Source organism: Rattus norvegicus, chromosome 3, assembly GCF_036323735.1.
Source record: "Rattus norvegicus strain BN/NHsdMcwi chromosome 3, GRCr8, whole genome shotgun sequence".
NCBI classification, from domain to species: domain Eukaryota; kingdom Metazoa; phylum Chordata; class Mammalia; order Rodentia; family Muridae; genus Rattus; species Rattus norvegicus.
In genome coordinates, this window is record NC_086021.1 from 65,344,087 (window position 1) to 65,360,663 (window position 16,577).

The window sequence follows — 16,577 nt, forward strand, 5'->3', positions numbered from 1 at the left end:
TCTCTTTTGTCTTCTTCCTCAGAACACCCATCTCTCTGCTTTCCACTAAAGCCTTCAGAATATTAATTATAACTTCAAGGTTGCTTGATAATTCCAACCTTCCTGTCACATGACTGGTTCTGATATGGTTCAGTTCCTTCCATCAGCACATTCTGCCTTTGAGTTTGTGACAGTCGCTGTGCTGTGGCTGCATGTGATTGGCTTGGTAAAAGGAACTTGGTAAACATCTGAGGTCACATGTCATGGAGGGATATTCTCTAAGCCCTCTGAGCTTGATTATCCTGGTCTTGGTTTGTGGTATTCAACTGTGAGGGCTTTCTGTTCTTATAGGGACAAAATGGCTGGAGAAGGCTGACACTGGGTACCAACCACCCTTCCTCCCAAAACAGTCTCTTCTGCTTTGTCAAGGACAGAATGTTCTCGACTCTCCCTCAGCTAGAAGCATGCGATTGTTTTCCCAAGGCTCACTGTGATAACCTGACATTGCTGCTGGAGGGGGAGCTTTCAGAAGAGGGGTAGAGAAGGCCCCCGTGATGGACCCTCCCCAGAGGGTAGGCGCTCAGGTGTCCTCGCCCAGCCCCCAGAAGCCTAACAGGTGTGTGTTGAGTTGTTCTGTCCCAGCCCTGGACCCCTGGGAGGAGTCTGCTTTTAAGTTTTTGCTCTAGAAGGTTATGGCTCTGTAGTTATGTCTGTCTCTTCAATTTCAGCAGTAGTTTTCAACCTTCCTAATGCCCTTAATACCATTCCTCTTGTTATGGTGACCTCCAGCCCTAAAATTATTTTCATTGCTATTTCATAATTATAATTTTGCTATCCTTACGAATTATCTATGTTTTCTGATGGTCTTAGGTAACCCCTGTGAAAGGGTTGTTTGACCCCCCCAAAAGGTTGTGGCCCATAGGTTGAGAACTGCTGGTTTAGAGCGTAGGGCTTTACCCTCTGACTGAGTTTTTCTGATGCATCTAAGGATTATTATAAGTGTCCAGGTTTTCTCCACTTCTAAGCATCTTACACGCTGGGTTGGGAACTCGAAGTCTTTGGAAAATACAGCTACTTACGCCATGGAGCTACCAAAGAGAATACAAATGTCCTTCTTTGATCTTTCCATGATACTTTTAAAATTCAGGCAGTCTAAAGAGCTAGCTATATCCACAGCCAAGTGGTTCTGACCTTAGTATTTACCTGAGCCAAACCGCTAATGGCTTCCGATACCTAGAGAATAAGGGCAAAATCTTGAGCTTACAATTTTAAGCTGTAGGAGCTGGAGAGATGGCTCAGTGGTTAAGAGCACTGACTGTTCCTTTCCCTGAGTTCAATTCCCAGCAACCACACGGTGGCTCACAACCATCTGTAATGGGATCTGATGCCCTCTTCTGGTGTGTCTGAAGACAGCGACAGTATACTCATGTAAATAAAATAAATAAATAAATCTTAAAAAACATTTTTAAGCGGTGGTTTCACTATCACTGGCCTTATGTTTCATAATTCATCTCCACATAACTTACCCTCTAGTTACTTGGAATCACAGAAATCTCTCAGCACTGCCTTAGGAGTCCTTGACTCCACATTTTTTCAATAGAGAATTCTATTTCCATAGACATCAAATTCTACCATATTTTTTTATTAGAGGTGGAACAGTACTTCCTCTATGGAGGTCTATGATAACTCATTACCGATTTTTCTGGCTTTAAGCATCAGAGTGCTGTATTTTATGTTACAACACTCATCCCACATTGCTGTGGTCTGAAGGGGACTGTCCTTTCAAAATTAACAGGCAAGAAACTAATATCTATTAAGATACTAAAAGTACCAATTTACAAATATTGATGTAGAAAGTTATTCAGGATAGATCATAAGTTAAAAAAAATAAAAGACTGGGATTAGAAAATGACTCAGTGTTTAAGTAGATTGACTGTTCTTCTATAGGACCTGTGTTCAATTCCCAGCACCCACATGCTGGCCCACAACCATAGTTAATTCCAGTTACATGGGATTTGAAACCTTCTTCTGCCTTCTGTGGGTACCAGTCAACCAAGTGATAGATGGGCATGGGTAGGAAGAATGTGAGTCCTCACAGATAAGCACTAGGGGAACCAGGAACGTTAAGCACTCAGGGTTGTCTCTTAAAGGGAGAGATGTGCAACCTTTTTTCTGCCAAGAAGGCTGGAAGTGGATGAGGTTAGTCACCTGATGACCTTTGCACTATGTATGTGGGTGTGGCACACTGAGACCTTCCCCCAGCCCATTATCTTGAGCCTGTTCCCTCAGTTAATCTACAGAACTCGTCTTTATGGAAGAGGTCACTTGTATTTTACAAAGAGTTTGGATGTAGTCGTGTCTTAAGCTTTGTTATGCGTGGGGGGTTGAGTTAATTATCACCAAGAAACCTTTTCCAAATTGTGCTGCACTTAAATATGCTTAAAATAAACTACTTTGAGTCAGATTTGTGACACAACATGAGCAACTGAGTCATGTTGAATTGAACTGACTTCTTGTCTATTGTGGATCGACACTCCAATAGCTATTGTGTTTGCAGAGACCCTCATAGACACATGTGGAGGCAAAACACCTGTACACAAAATATAAAATGAAAGACTGTAAACACATACACCCAAACCAGTGGGATGACACCAGTTAATAGTAGAAGGTGTTGGCATTAGGTGAGGAGAGGACCGTCACATTTTTCTTACTGTACTTGTATTTTCTTAAAAGAGCTATATAGTGCACATAGGTTCATCTCAACAGAGAAGGCAGGAGTCAAAATGGGTGTGCTTAATTGATGCAAGATAATAGATACAGATAGGAACTGATTAGGGAAACTCATGACATATAGTCATAGTGAGAATTACTGACAACTTCATCGTTCAATTTTATAAACCGGTGACACTTTGCCTATCATTGCTTTGGCGTTGAAATTAGGAATTAATCTCTGGATGGACTTTTAAGGTAATGAAAATAAAGGCAGCAGGGGTTGGGATGGGGGGTGGGGGTTGGCATATGTGCTGGCAAGACGACTCAATAGATAAAAGATACCTGCTACCAACCCTGACAAGTTGAGTTCAACCTGGGACCTACATGATCTTTCAAGTTATCCTCTGACTACCACACACACTCTGTGGCACACCCCCCCCCCCAGCACTCACACACACCCCAAACCCCAATTATGTAGTTTTTTAAACAGGGTCTCTATATAGTCCAAGCTAGTCTCCAGCTTCCTATGTAGCCCATGCTAACCTCCAACCCACGGGCCTTCTGCTTCAGTCTCCTTCCAGTGCTGGGATCACAGAGATGCTGTGTAAGCCTCTCCTTGAGGCGTCTCATACCATTTCACAGTTCACTAATACTCATCCCTCTTCTGTTTTAGTAAAGACTCTCTTTAGCTTGCTTTCTGGGTAGATAGATTTGTACAAAGATCCTACGACCTTCTGAGAGGATACAGCTCGAGCCCTCACACAGATTTCCTTCAGATACAGAGAAAATCTACTACCTCCTTTCTGTTGACGAAACATCACAGACAAGAAAGGACCAAGTCTTCCAAATGTGTTTATGCTGACATAAAGAATGAATGTATAGTCTAGGCTGTCAACCTAAGCTTCCCTAGACCTGAAGATTATTCCTACACTGGTCTGCTGTGGTTTGTGGCTGAAGCAATGGCCATCTCTGAAATTGGTCAACCAGGCAAGGATTTTGCACTGGAACTCAGATGAACTAATAGGACTGATGGCTTTGATATCAGAACTTCAGGAATCCATTAAGACCCACAAGAATGGCATTCCAGTAATGGTCCTATATTCCCTAGGGATGCCATGTGGTAACAACTATGAACTGGTTAGATGGCTCATCTCTTGTACCTAGGTTATTCTAGACTGGTTAATCCCTTGTGATTCATGGACCATGAGGAGGGTCAGTAGGGAAAGATGTAAGGAGGACAAAACTTTCCAATAATAGCAATAGCTGCATCCCCAGAAAACATCACAATACATATAGACTTTATAATGGCTACCCTGTGTCGCCTTACATAGACCTGTCATGATCGTTTTAGTGATACTAGATATTAAGAAAACATTTAGGGAGAATTGAAGGAAATGACCAAAGGGTAGAGGGAGTTCGGGGTCAAGGAAACAGGTTTGCAGGGGTGAGGGAGGGCAGGAGTGGGGTGTGTTGGTACTGCAGGGGACTACTCACTGGGTTGATGTGCGTTCCAGTGTGTGTACTGCACCGGCTCCCTCTGTCCCATGGTCTTCCAAGTGTATTCTCCTGTATTGTTTTGGTCTTGAAGAGCAATCCAAAAATAACTGTCCTTTCTTGCCACACTACTGATCAAACTGGTAATAAAAGCTTGTTCAAATCTTGATTTAAAAAGAAGGAAATGGTTATGTTAAGTTTCTGGATGATTAAGAATGTCATTAAAGCGTAGCGAAGTGCACAGAATGAAATCCAAGCAAGCATTTCCGGTTAATTCTCTAGAACACAGTACCAGGAAAAAAACGCAAAGACTTTGTATTGTTTTTTTTTTTTTTTTGGAGCTGGGGATCGAACCCAGGGCCTTGCGCTTCCTAGGCAAGCAAGACTTTGTATTGTTAAGAGACATTAAATATCAGTGCAACTCCAGAGACACAGGAGTGGAGAGAACGTGGGTCCTAAAGATTTAACTCTTGGAACTGTCCCGAGGGCCAGAGTCCAGGTCTGATTCAGCGATGAAATGGCAGCCTTCACACACACACACACACACACACACACACACACACACACACAGAGTAATGCATCTCTTGGAGAAAGACGTCTATCTTTTGTGTTGGCTGCACACCACACACTGTATGATGGGTTAGGGGAGACGGAAGGGAGGAGGGGAGAAGGGAGGGCATTATGCTGTTCTGAATGTGCACTTCCTACCACGTAGCACACATGTGCCCTCTCCCTACACTTGCTTAGTAAGAAAGGGAGTAGAGGAACAATGCTATGCCTCCCAAAGCAGTCTGTTTGTGGGCATATGGAGTCTTTGGCTTATTCAAATGTGTTCCAATGTGAATTTTCACTGAAGATAAATTTCAACAAATCCAAGGCATTCCACCCACTAACATTTCCCATAAGCAGCTGAATGGATTTGCTCCCAATGATTGTTGGCAATGTTCCCTTTCAAATACAAATATGTCTAAAGCAGATGCAGACAGCTTGTGTATACATGCTTACACACACAGAGACATACACACACACACACACACACACACACACACACCCACACACGCATGTATGCATACAGACATACACACAAATGAAGCACGCATACCAAACTCAACTAGCATTGAATTCAAAGCTTAGTTTGAAACTACTTTCAAAGCACATAAAATTAGAAGGACTTTTAAATGGTGGTGACTTCTGGCCAGATCTGCTGAGTCAGAAGAAAAAATGAGGCCTGGTACAACTAACCAAGAAAGCTCAGGAGAAAGTGCACTGGACTTTTAACATTCCATTTTGGGTTCTTTCTATTGCATGCATTATTCACTTGCTACAGGGAGCAAAAGCAAAAACCATGAGTAATCAGAGGAGACTGGGGAGGTGGGAGGGAAGGGCAGAAGGACAAAAGTGGACCTAAGGGCCACCCCAGGGGATTTCAGTGAAGCACTTGAGGTGCTCAGTTTGGAAGAGCATGTGGTTTTCACCATGATGTGGTGAATATTTCCTACAAATGCTCTATCAACAGTCTAAACCTTACATGTTTAAAATCAGAAACACTACTTTTAGCTATACATGCATACCCATGTTTCCGAGGAAGGTACATAAAGCTAAATATCATCTAGGTGAGGGTGATTTTCCTTATTCTTTAATGCCTTGTGCAGACACAATAGAAGATCTACTGTATGATGCCCTCCGCTACCTAGAATTGCTGTGCTACAAGCTAGAGACTAGTTACTACTGTGTTGTCGCTAAGTCCAAGCATGATTGGTTATTTCATTAGTTTATTGAATCTTTTATTTGCCTGATGTAATTGTTATCTTGGAGGCTAACGGCCTCCAATGGCTAAACTAGGCCTCGTCCTGGAAGCTTCTAGCCTCCTTACAATCTAATTTAGGCCTAGAATGTTTTCAGATTTACTGCTGACTAAGCTCACCCTTTCTAGCTCTTTCTGAGCTCTGGCTGGTTCAACTCAGCTGTTCTGGCTGAAACTCCTCTCCAAGCTGACTGATTCAATCTGACTTCTCTCAGTTTTGCACAGTATTGCTCTGCTTGGTCTCAAGCTAATATTGGCAATCTGTTCTAATCTTCTGACTCCTTCTCAATCTTGGCTTCAGCTGTCTCTGCTGACCCACACTGACTGTACAGAACTGACTCCTGAGTGCTAGGATTGAAGGTGTGTACCACTCCTGGATCTAAGCTTTTCTGGGAAAAAAGTACCTGGAACTTGCTCTGTCCCAGGCTGGCCCCGAGGTCAGGGATCTGCTTGCCTCTGTCTCCTGGGATTAAAGGCATAGCTGTCTTCCAGCCAAAGTAGACAGGTTGCTGGATTAGAACTCCTCTACATCAAATAACAGCAAGAAATGACTGTCTGTAAACTCGGCCTTGTGTCTCGTTATTCGAGACAATAGTGCCTTTGTACCCTGCTGGTTACAGATTTATACACTCCACTCTGATTTCCTACCTTATCCTCATCATTGTTTGAGACAATAAAAGCCTGGTTTTTGGTTTGCCATGTCTATTCTTAATGGAGTGCACATAACACTCAAACATTCAAATCTTAAAAAAAAAATAAAACTAACTGAAGTTTCCTCAGTCCAGTTTACAAGGGGGCACCATTAGTAAAATAACTCAGCAAGCGCATCTTTATTCTAAGCTAAACATGTTCTTTTGAAGCTGTCTGGGGAGTGCTTTGGATAACCACGCATGGTCCAGGACAAGCTCTTGAGTGATCTGCTTCCAGTTAGCAAAGAAGCAACTTTGTATTCTTTACCACTTTCTGTCTGGTTTCAAACACTGGATGAGAAACCCTGGTTACAATGTATAGATGGCATCTGAGAAGAGACACCATGATGAAAGAAATTAATTTGGGTTCATGGTCCACATGGTTAGCATCCATGACCATCTAGGTGGGTAGAATGGTAGCAGGCAGGAAGGCATGGTGCTGGGGCAATAGCTGAGAGCTTAGATCTGATACACAAACATGAGACATAGAGAAGAAGAGAAGAGAGAGAGAAGAGAGGGGAGAGAGAGAGAGAGAGAGAGAGAGAGAGAGAGAGAGAGAGAGAGAGAAGAGAGGGAGGGAGGAAGAGAGAGAAAGGTGGAATGAAAGAGGGAGGGGAAGGGAGGAAGGGAAGGAGGGGAGGGGAGAGAGAGAAGAGAGGGAGGGAGGAAGAGAGAGAAAGGTGGAATGAAAGAGGGAGGGGAAGGGAGGAAGGGAAGGAGGGGAGGGGAGGGGAGAGAGAGAAGAGAGGGAGGAAGAGAGAGAAAGGTGGAATGAAAGAGGGAGGGGAAGGGAGGAAGGGAAGGAGGGGAGGGGAGAGAGAGAGAGAGGGAGAGAGAGAGAGAGAGAGAGGGAGAGAGAGAGAGAGAGAGAGAGAGAGAGAGAGAGAGAGAGAGCTAGTAGTAACTGGAAATGGAGGCTTTTGAAACCTCAAAGCCCACCTTCAGTGGCACACCTCCTCCAACAGTTTTAAACTTTCCAAATAGTTTTTAAAACCAAGCATTCAATTAAATGAGCCTATGGAGACCATTCTCATTTAAACGGCCACAGACAGTAACATTTAAAGTTTTTCTACTTCTGTGTTTTATAAGTATTTATGAAAGAATGGTTCAGAGTTAGCTCTATGCCATCTGGCCATTTTGTTTGAATTTACTGATGTTAGTTCAAATGTTGCTGTGGTTTAAGAAACCAAGGTCACATAGTTTTATGTTATCCTTTGAACCAAGAGAAGTTGTCTTTCTATCTCGAACAATAAACAATCAAAAAATGAAGCTAAGGAAAGAATTCCATTTACCACAGCACTCACTCCAAAATGAGATACTTAGGAACAAAGACAAATAAGGAATAGAATGTACTGAATTAACAACGGTTGCAGCATGCTAATTAAAAAATATCAAATATACAAAATGAATGGAAAGACATCCCATGCTTACAGCTGAGAAAACTTACTACTTCACTTGTCCATGCTACCACAGTGGACTACCTATTCAATGCCATCGCTGAAAATCCCAGTGATCTCTTTTTTGCAGAATACAAAAATTAATTCTGAAATCTATGTACAATTTCAAGGGGTCTTGAATCCCCAAAACAGCCACGGAAATGAACCAAGTTGGGAGTATGAGAATGTTTTTTATTTCAAAACGTATTTTAACTCCACAGTAATCAAGACGGTGTTGTGCTTATGTGAGGCTGACTTATGGGAGATCCGTGGAATAAGAAGGAAGAAGTCACAAACATAAAGCTTTGCATGCATAGGCAAATAATTTCCAACAAAAGCACCAAGAACATTCCAGGTAGAGAACTAACAGGGGTGTTGGAAAACCCAGATAGGCATTTGCAAAACAGGACCCTTACCTTCTACTGTGTTAGAAAATGAACTCAAAGCAGATAAAAGACCTAAAGATAGAGCCAACATTGTAAAATCTTGGGATTAAAAAAAGACTTTATGGGGGCTGGGGATTTGGCTCAGTGGTAGAGCGCTTGCCTAGGAAGCGCAAGGCCCTGGGTTCGGTCCCCAGCTCCGAAAAAAAGAACCAAAAAAAAAAAAAAAAGACTTTATGGCATTGGATTTGGTAATGGTTTCTTGGATACGACACCAGAAGCACAGACAATAAAACAGCAAGAAAACTGGGCCTCATCACGAAGGTCAAAAACTGAAAAGGCAATCACAATATGAAGAGACTATTTCCAATCATGTATTAGATAAGGGTTTAATATACAGACTACATAAAGAACTCTTATAATTCTGCAACAAATACCCTAATTTTGAAAAGGGCCAAGGTCTTAAAAGGAAATTTCTCTAAGGACGAAGTACAAGTGGCCAATAAACACATTAAAAGGTGTCCAACACTGATAATCATCAAGAGAAATAAAAATCACAGTAACCATGAGATACTTAGTAGGAAGACTATGATCAAAACAGAAGGAAGGGAGAAAACTTGAAGATAAGAAGTAAAGTCCAGAATGTGGAGAGGCTGTGTGCTACTGGGAGTGCAAAATGGTATGACCATTATGGAAAGCAATTTTGCAAGTTTTCAAAATATTAAAAATAAAATCACATGGTTTAATAATCTCCTTTCTGACTATACCCTCAAGGAATTGTTTGTTTATTTATTTAAAGTATCATTATTTACAGTGGTCAGATGTTGCAAGCAATGTTTGGTGGTTTGAATAGGTTTGGTGTCCCCAAAGACTTGGGTTTGAATGGTTGGTCAATGGGGAGTGGCACTATGAGGAGGTGTGGCCATGTTGGAATGGGCGTGACCTTGTTGGAGGAACTGTTTCACCATGGGGGTGGGCTCTGAGGTCTCCTCCTATGCTCAGGCTCCACCCAGTGTCTTTGCTGTCTGCTGTGGGAGACAGTCTCCTGGCTGCCTTTGCATCAAGATGTAGAACTCACGGCTCCTCCAGCACCATGTCTTTCTGAACAAGGCCATGCTTCCTGCCATGATGATAATGGACTGAATCTCTGAATTTGAAAGTCAGCCCCAATTAAATGTTGTCCTTTATGAGTTGCCTTGGTGTTGATGTCTCTTTATAGCAATGGAAACCCTAAGACACAAGCCGAATGTCTATTGATGAACAAGTTGCAAAATACAATGTGCATACAAACAATGGGCTATTAGTCAGCCTTATAAAGGAAGGAAATTCTGGCATATGTTGCAATGTGCATGAAACTTGAAGGAACTGTGATAAGGGAAATGAGCCAGGTATAGGGTCTTACTTAAGGTTTAATTGCTGTGAAGAGACACCATGACCGAGGCAACTGTTATAAAAGAAAACATTTCATTGGAGCTGTCTTACAGTTTCAGAGGTTCAGTACATTATCATCATGGTGAGAAGTGTGGCTATGGGCAGGCAGACATGGTGATGGATGAGCCAAAAGTTTTACATCTTGATCCAAAGGCAGCAGGAGGAGGCTAAATGTGTTTCAGACTGGATATAGCTTGAGCATTTAAGACCTCAAAGTCTTAACAGTGACACACTTCCTCTAAGAAGGCCACACCTCCCCCAATAAGGTCAGAGGTCCCCAATAGTACCACTCCCTATGGCCAAACATCCAAACTCATGACTCTATAAGGGCCATACCTATTCAAACCACATGTAGCAACAGAGATATAAGATGTTCCTATTATATCTGATACCTTGAATAGTCCATCTTCTAAAGACTGAAAACAGAAAACTTTTCATTGGGAGCTGAAGGTGGGTGAGGGACGGAAAACTGGAAATATTACTGAATGAGTACAGAGTTTTGAGTGTCGGAAGAAGAGCCATGGTCCAGAGATAGATGGCTCTGGTGGGTACACAGCAATGTGAATGCATTTAAGACCACTGGTGCTCTCTCAAAGTCATGACAATGGTACATTTTACTTCAGGAATATTTTACCAAGTTAATTCTAATTGTGCTTAGGGGAATATGGCTTTCAAAACAGGAGAATGTGGACTATAGTAGTATATCATCTTTTGGGCAAACTCAAAAAATCAAGCGTCATTTGCATTATTTTGTACTGAACCTTTCTTGGCTGACTGATTCATGGTTCATTGACTTAGCTATCAAACATGTAGACAGTAACCTGTGGTATCCTTGTAATTCAGCTTTGCATCCTATTCTGTCAGGATGCAAAGTGGCCAGACTTGAAGAGTTGTGTGTTAGGTTTTTTGTTTTTTGTTTTTTTTTTTTTTTTAGCAGTAGTCCAGTAAATCAAAATCTGTTACTCAGATAGAAGGGTCTGTTTTTCTTCCCTTTTTTATTCCACAATGAGTTAAAAAAAAAAGTCCTAAACCTGAAACAATTTGCCCCAGAACAGAAGAAATGAGTCATTTGCAGCAGGTTCTAATTGTACCCATCAAACCTGTCACCCCACTGTGCAGACAGTGGAAAACCAATTAACAACTACAAGCCTAGGCCTCAGAGTGGCAGAGAGTCTGAAACTCAAATAGGACATCGGTAATGGAGGCAGGTGATTCCCAAACCTGTCAGTGGGAGCTCCTACGTTTGAGTGGCCTTTCGTCAAACTGCCCATGCTTCTCAGACAAGTCCTGCTGCAGAACATTCCAGCACTGACGACCACTTGGCTTCTTCCCTGATGGGGTCTGAATGAAATGAGGGCCCACTTTCCTCAACCGGAGAGTCCTGTGGTGGAGTCTCCTTTGGATGTGTCCTTGTGTGTGGGGGCAAGTCCTGGTGCTGACTGAGTGGGAAAGATACCACATCATTGGCCTCATACGAGTCCTGCAGGCTCTGTGGGAGACTGGAGGCATGCTAGCACAAGGTGACCTGGATGGGCCTACGTGACTTGTGCTGGCTAAGTTTTATGGCAACTTGACATACGCTGAGATGAGAGAACCTCAATTGAGAAAATGCCTCCAGCAGACGGGCTGTAAGAAGAAGAGTTTGTAGGATGTCTTCTTAACTCGTGATCAATGGGGGAGAGCCCAGCCCTGTGGTTGGTGCTATCCCTGGGCCAGTTGAACATGCCATGAAGAGCAAGACTAGTGCACAGCCCTCCTCACGGCCTCTGTGTCACCTCCTGCCTCCAGGTTCCCACTCAGTCTGAGTTCCTACCTTGGCATACCTCAGTGATTCAAGATCTGTAAGCCAAATAAACCCTTTCCTCCCCGGATTGCTTTTGGTCCTAGTGTTTTATCATAGCAATATTAGCCCAAACTAAGATGTGGCTGAAATTAACATTAGAAAAAAAATTAAATTGTGTGATACTCTACTTTAGAGTCACACTGCACCTAAGTGTTGGCTGCTAAATATAGTTTGCAAAGCAAAAAAAACAACAAGCAAAACACCCCACAAATGTTTATAGAATCCTCTGGTATCCAGTTTGGAGGAAACGAAACTCTCTAACAGTTGTATGAGGTAGACCATGAGGGATCTGAACTCTAACAGATTTCTGTGTTGGATTGGGCTCCATTGGCACCCCTAGCAACCTGCAAGGCTACTTCCTTCCAGAGTTGTTCTGCTACTCTGTCTCCTTGACTTGTTTTGTGTCTGTAATGTTTGGTCTCTTTAGGTCTATGCTGCAGAAGGCTCAGTCACACCACCTGTATTTCTTCAAGTAGCATGTAGTATTTAATATGGTATCCTTTACAAAATTGGTAAGTAATTTTCTAATAAACTCTTGAATATATATATATATATGAGGACACACACACACACACACACACACACACACACATTGGAATGGCCAGATAGATAACTTGTGAAAGGTAACTAACATGTATGAGAATGTGACTGTTTTGCACGACTATCCTACCAGCTAAGCGACTGCCATGTTGGGGAATCCATCTGTGCCCCATGTGCCAAGGGTCATCCTAGCTGGGCTTCTTTATATTCACGGTGTAAAGAAGGGTGAGTAGGGTCACAAGACCCTCGTCTAAGTATTAGCTGTTCCATACTGCCTGATAATTTAGGTCTGGAAAGACTGAGTGGGGAGGAGGCTCTAAAAAGGGAGCCCTCTTCCCTGCTGGGCAAGGGATTTCCAGGAGTGGTCTGTTGGTGAAGGAATATTCCAGGTTCCAGTAAATAACCTATGCTGTGGAAGAAAGCTATATAAGCTCATTGGCTTCCCAGAGGGTCCGTCAGCAGATTGTGCCTCAATTTGTGATTGGAACCTTAGGGAAAGGGGTAGCCCTTGTTTACATCTCCCCAGGGGAAGAAATTTGAGTTACAGTGACAGACACTCAGTGAATATTCAACAGAAAAGAAAACCGAGATATTACGATGAAACAATTAGACCTCTGGTTTTCAGTGAAATTATAATTAACGAAGGAAGCTAGTCTCATTGGGCAGGCTTCTATAATGTCCAATTCGAGACTTGTGACCCCAAGTGCTTTTGGAGCTTTGGGGAGATGAGGAGAGAGAGGCTCCTTCTGCCTGGAAACTGTGTCTGGGAGGGAGAAAGGGAGAAACTAGAAATAGCACCAAAATCTAGCTAGCTTTTGCTGTGCTCCAGTGAGGGCCCCTCAGCCCATCAAACACCGCCTGCTGGTCCACTCTTCTGGGTGTCAGTCTCTTTCCCAGGGAAAGGTCATGAAAATAGCTGTGAATGTGGACTTCCAAAGTAGGGAGGGTAAGCACGTGCGTGCGTGGCATGCGTGTTTATTTTGAGTGCATGCGTGTTTATTTTGAGACAGAGTCTCAAATGTAGCTTTGGCTAGCTTGGAATTCACTGTGTAGACCAGGTTGACCTTGAACTCAAAATGGCCCACTTTGCTGATATAGTTTCCCATGGGATCACTGAAGAATTCTACCCATGCTCTTAGGCCTGGAAGAGTTGGTCTCCCAGCCCTCAGAGTCCCGGGCATTGCTGTGGACCCATCTTTGTTATGACATTTTGTATTTATTCTTTACCCATTTGTAACATGCTTCGAATTTTAAATAGGAAAAACAGGCATAGTCTCTCAGCATCAGGGAGACAGCCCAGTACAGAGCCATCTAAGTTTAAATAAAACCCCCTGAGAAGCATTTGCCTGCCCCTTCAATTTCCTTACATTTCCTCTTCTGTGAAACAAACCACGACTACTTCTAACCATTACACTTAAAAGTGTTGTTCAATGACATTCTCTTCTCATTACAAACCGAAGACAGCCCACATACACCTGTCTGTGTTAAACAAACTAGATAACCAGCGAACGTTCTTGGAAAGGTAAAAGCCACCTTAAGCTTTAATGTTCATCGTTTAAAAAAAAAAAGTCAAGTTAGAAATAACGCCAGATCTCAACTCTTCTCCATGAACACTCAAAATCAGTTACTATTCTACTGCACACACGATGACGATGTGGGCGAGCCCTGCCCACAGATGCTCACCACTGCACAACCCCTGCCAAAGCGGGCAGCTCAGAGAGTTTGCACTTACCGGCTGGTGATGGTTAGGAGGGCGGGAGGACAGTAATAACCACCGGAAGCCTGCTCAAAGCTTCTCAGGACTGTGTCGATTTTGTAACAATACTTGCCGTGTCTTTCCCAGCCCTTGGGGGGAAAAACAAAATAGGGAAACTAAGGACGCAAGGCGTCTTAGTTAAACGCCGAGAGACCCTCCCTCCTTCCCACCTGCTCTGCTTTCTTTCCTGACTCAGATTTTTTTCCACAGCATTCTGTTTGTCCGGAATTGCCACTGGTCCCAGCCCCGTCTATATTTAATTAACTAGTTTACAAATTAATTTAATTACTAGTTTCAAAAAAAATACAAGCACCTTAAAAACAAACACAACTGAAAATAAAGGGGAAACACTGCAAAAAACAAACAAATCGAGAAGGGGATACTCACTCGAGAGCCACCATTCTTTCTTAGGCTCACAGAATTTCTTTCACACGGCTGTGGTGTTTGGGTTAAAACACAATATTGACCATGGAGGGAGGCTGCTCACCGGTTTGAATTCTGGGTTCCCCATTCTACTACTTTATAAATGATGCATGCATTTGAAGAGACATAATCTCTCCACATCTAGTTTTCTCATCTGTGAACTGAGGGGTAAGGGTAATGTTTATGGCTGTCCCAAGGAGCAAAGGAGAAAATGCAGGAGAGATCTTGAGTAGAAGAAGAAACCTCGGAGGAGCAGTGAAGCCTGGAGGTAGTTCGGAGTGTGATGGAGTTTTCATTTTGGTTTCACAACAGCGGTTTTTGGGTTCCTCAGGACTTAAGGAGAATCACTAACCAGTTGACTAGCTGGGCCTGTACTGAAGTTCTACCTAGTTCTTCTCTAATCTGGGGTACTTTTTCGTTGCTGCTGTTGTTTTGAGTCACAGTAGCCCACCCTTGTCTAACCTGGCACCTGCTAAGTTGCCCAGGTTATCCTGGAACTTGTGAACCTTCTGCCTTAACCTCCTGGGAGTTAAACTACAAGAGCCATTGAGCCCAGGTAAAGTAACTGGGATTTTTTTGTTTATTTTGTTTTTTGTTTTAGCTTCTGTTGTTGTTGTCTTTTATCCCCCCCATGCTGTGGGTGGAACCTAGGAGTCTTGGCACACTTGGCAAGTCCTTTGCAAATGAGCTCCATCCCCAGCCTCCAGGATGGTCTTATTTGGATGATAATGCTTCCAAGCAGACAAGAGCTCCCTAATACAGAGACATAAACATATACGGCTAAGATTTTTTTTCCCTCAAATTAAGTGGATGTCCTTTGGGGGAATAAGAATGTAAGTTTGGGGACTTAAAGATGACAATTTGTAGCTCTGTCGGCTAGCGGTGGGAGTGAAGTAGGGTGGGTCTCTTCCTTAAAATCATATAGCAAAGTGGCCATTCATTCATTCATTCATTCATTCATCCATTCTAGCACACCCGACTTCCCTTCTGCTTCCTACACTACCAAGTCACATGACTCTGTCTGTCCATGTTTGCTTCCTGGCCAGTTTAAACACTCGCCATTTTGTGCCTCACCAGTGATCGCCAGCTTTTGATCAGACACAAGATGAGCTCTAGGATATTTCTTGGAAAAGATCTTAGTTCTGTGGTTAACTGCAGAACACTTTAGAAATTGGCTAGTTCAGTTAAAAACGAAAATACACCCCAGGAAACAAGGCAGCCACAGAGCTCCTCCATTCACCCATGGTCTACTCTGCTTTTCTCCCGTCGCTCTGTTCTGGGGCCTCAATGTAAAAGCTTCAGACCGATCTCCTCAGGTCCCACTGGGTTGTCCCTGGAGGGACAGGAGGAAGAATGACTGATCGTTGACCTTTCTGACAAAGTGTTTCTTATTTAATAGTAGTTCTCAGCTAATAAGCTAGAAGCATTGCCCATACTGCCCAATACCCCAAAGTGACTCAGTGGGAAATAAACATCACTGTTTTGCCTTTGAGATAATCAATACTTTAAAAAAATGTTGTTTTGGTTTTTAGATGGGTTTTATTGTGTAGCCAGGCTGGCCTGGAACTTGTATAGAGTTCAGGCTGGTCTCAAATTCATGATCTTCCATAACTTCTTGAGTATTAGAATCATAGTACATTCCTGGCTTCAGGACTCATTTTATAAATTCATTCTACATGTACCAATCACTTAGCAAGTTTTATTGCAACAAGGGGGCGGGGCAGATTCCTAAACTGATACAAAATAAAATGAATGGGAAATTTCCCATAAAATGCAAGCGTTATCTCTGGACATGGAATCTTTAAATACCGGGGCTGCTTGCTGAGAAGAGTGAGCAGAGCAGAGTTCAAAGGACACAGCAGTTGTTTGAGCTGTTCTCTCACAATCCCGCCGGCTTGCCTTGGAAGGCACAGAAAGGTAGATTTTAGGTCTGTGTTCAGGAACTGTGTCTTTAGATAGAATGTCTGGTGCTGTGTTGCCTAAGGCATGGGTACTGTCTGGCTGGAGTGTGTGGGGTCACTCATGTGTATACATATTGATTAATGAGGAAAATGCAGCTTCTGTTGAAATGGATCACTCCTTAGTTG

At 42.9% G+C, this 16,577-nt stretch overlaps 1 protein-coding gene across 3 annotated transcripts in view; it reads right to left on the reverse strand.

Annotated features, from left to right (window-relative positions):
• The window catches only part of Pla2r1 (phospholipase A2 receptor 1), a 129,834-nt gene that overhangs the window by 51,458 nt on the left and 61,799 nt on the right, over positions 1-16,577 (reverse strand). For all 3 annotated transcript variants that reach the window (NM_001100837.1, XM_039104479.2, XM_039104480.2), the window contains 2 exons: positions 14,044-14,156; positions 4,186-4,349 (listed from right to left, as the gene is read on the reverse strand). In NM_001100837.1, coding sequence (NP_001094307.1) covers positions 4,186-4,349; positions 14,044-14,156 — 277 coding nt within the window. The remainder of the gene's footprint in view (positions 1-4,185; positions 4,350-14,043; positions 14,157-16,577) is intronic.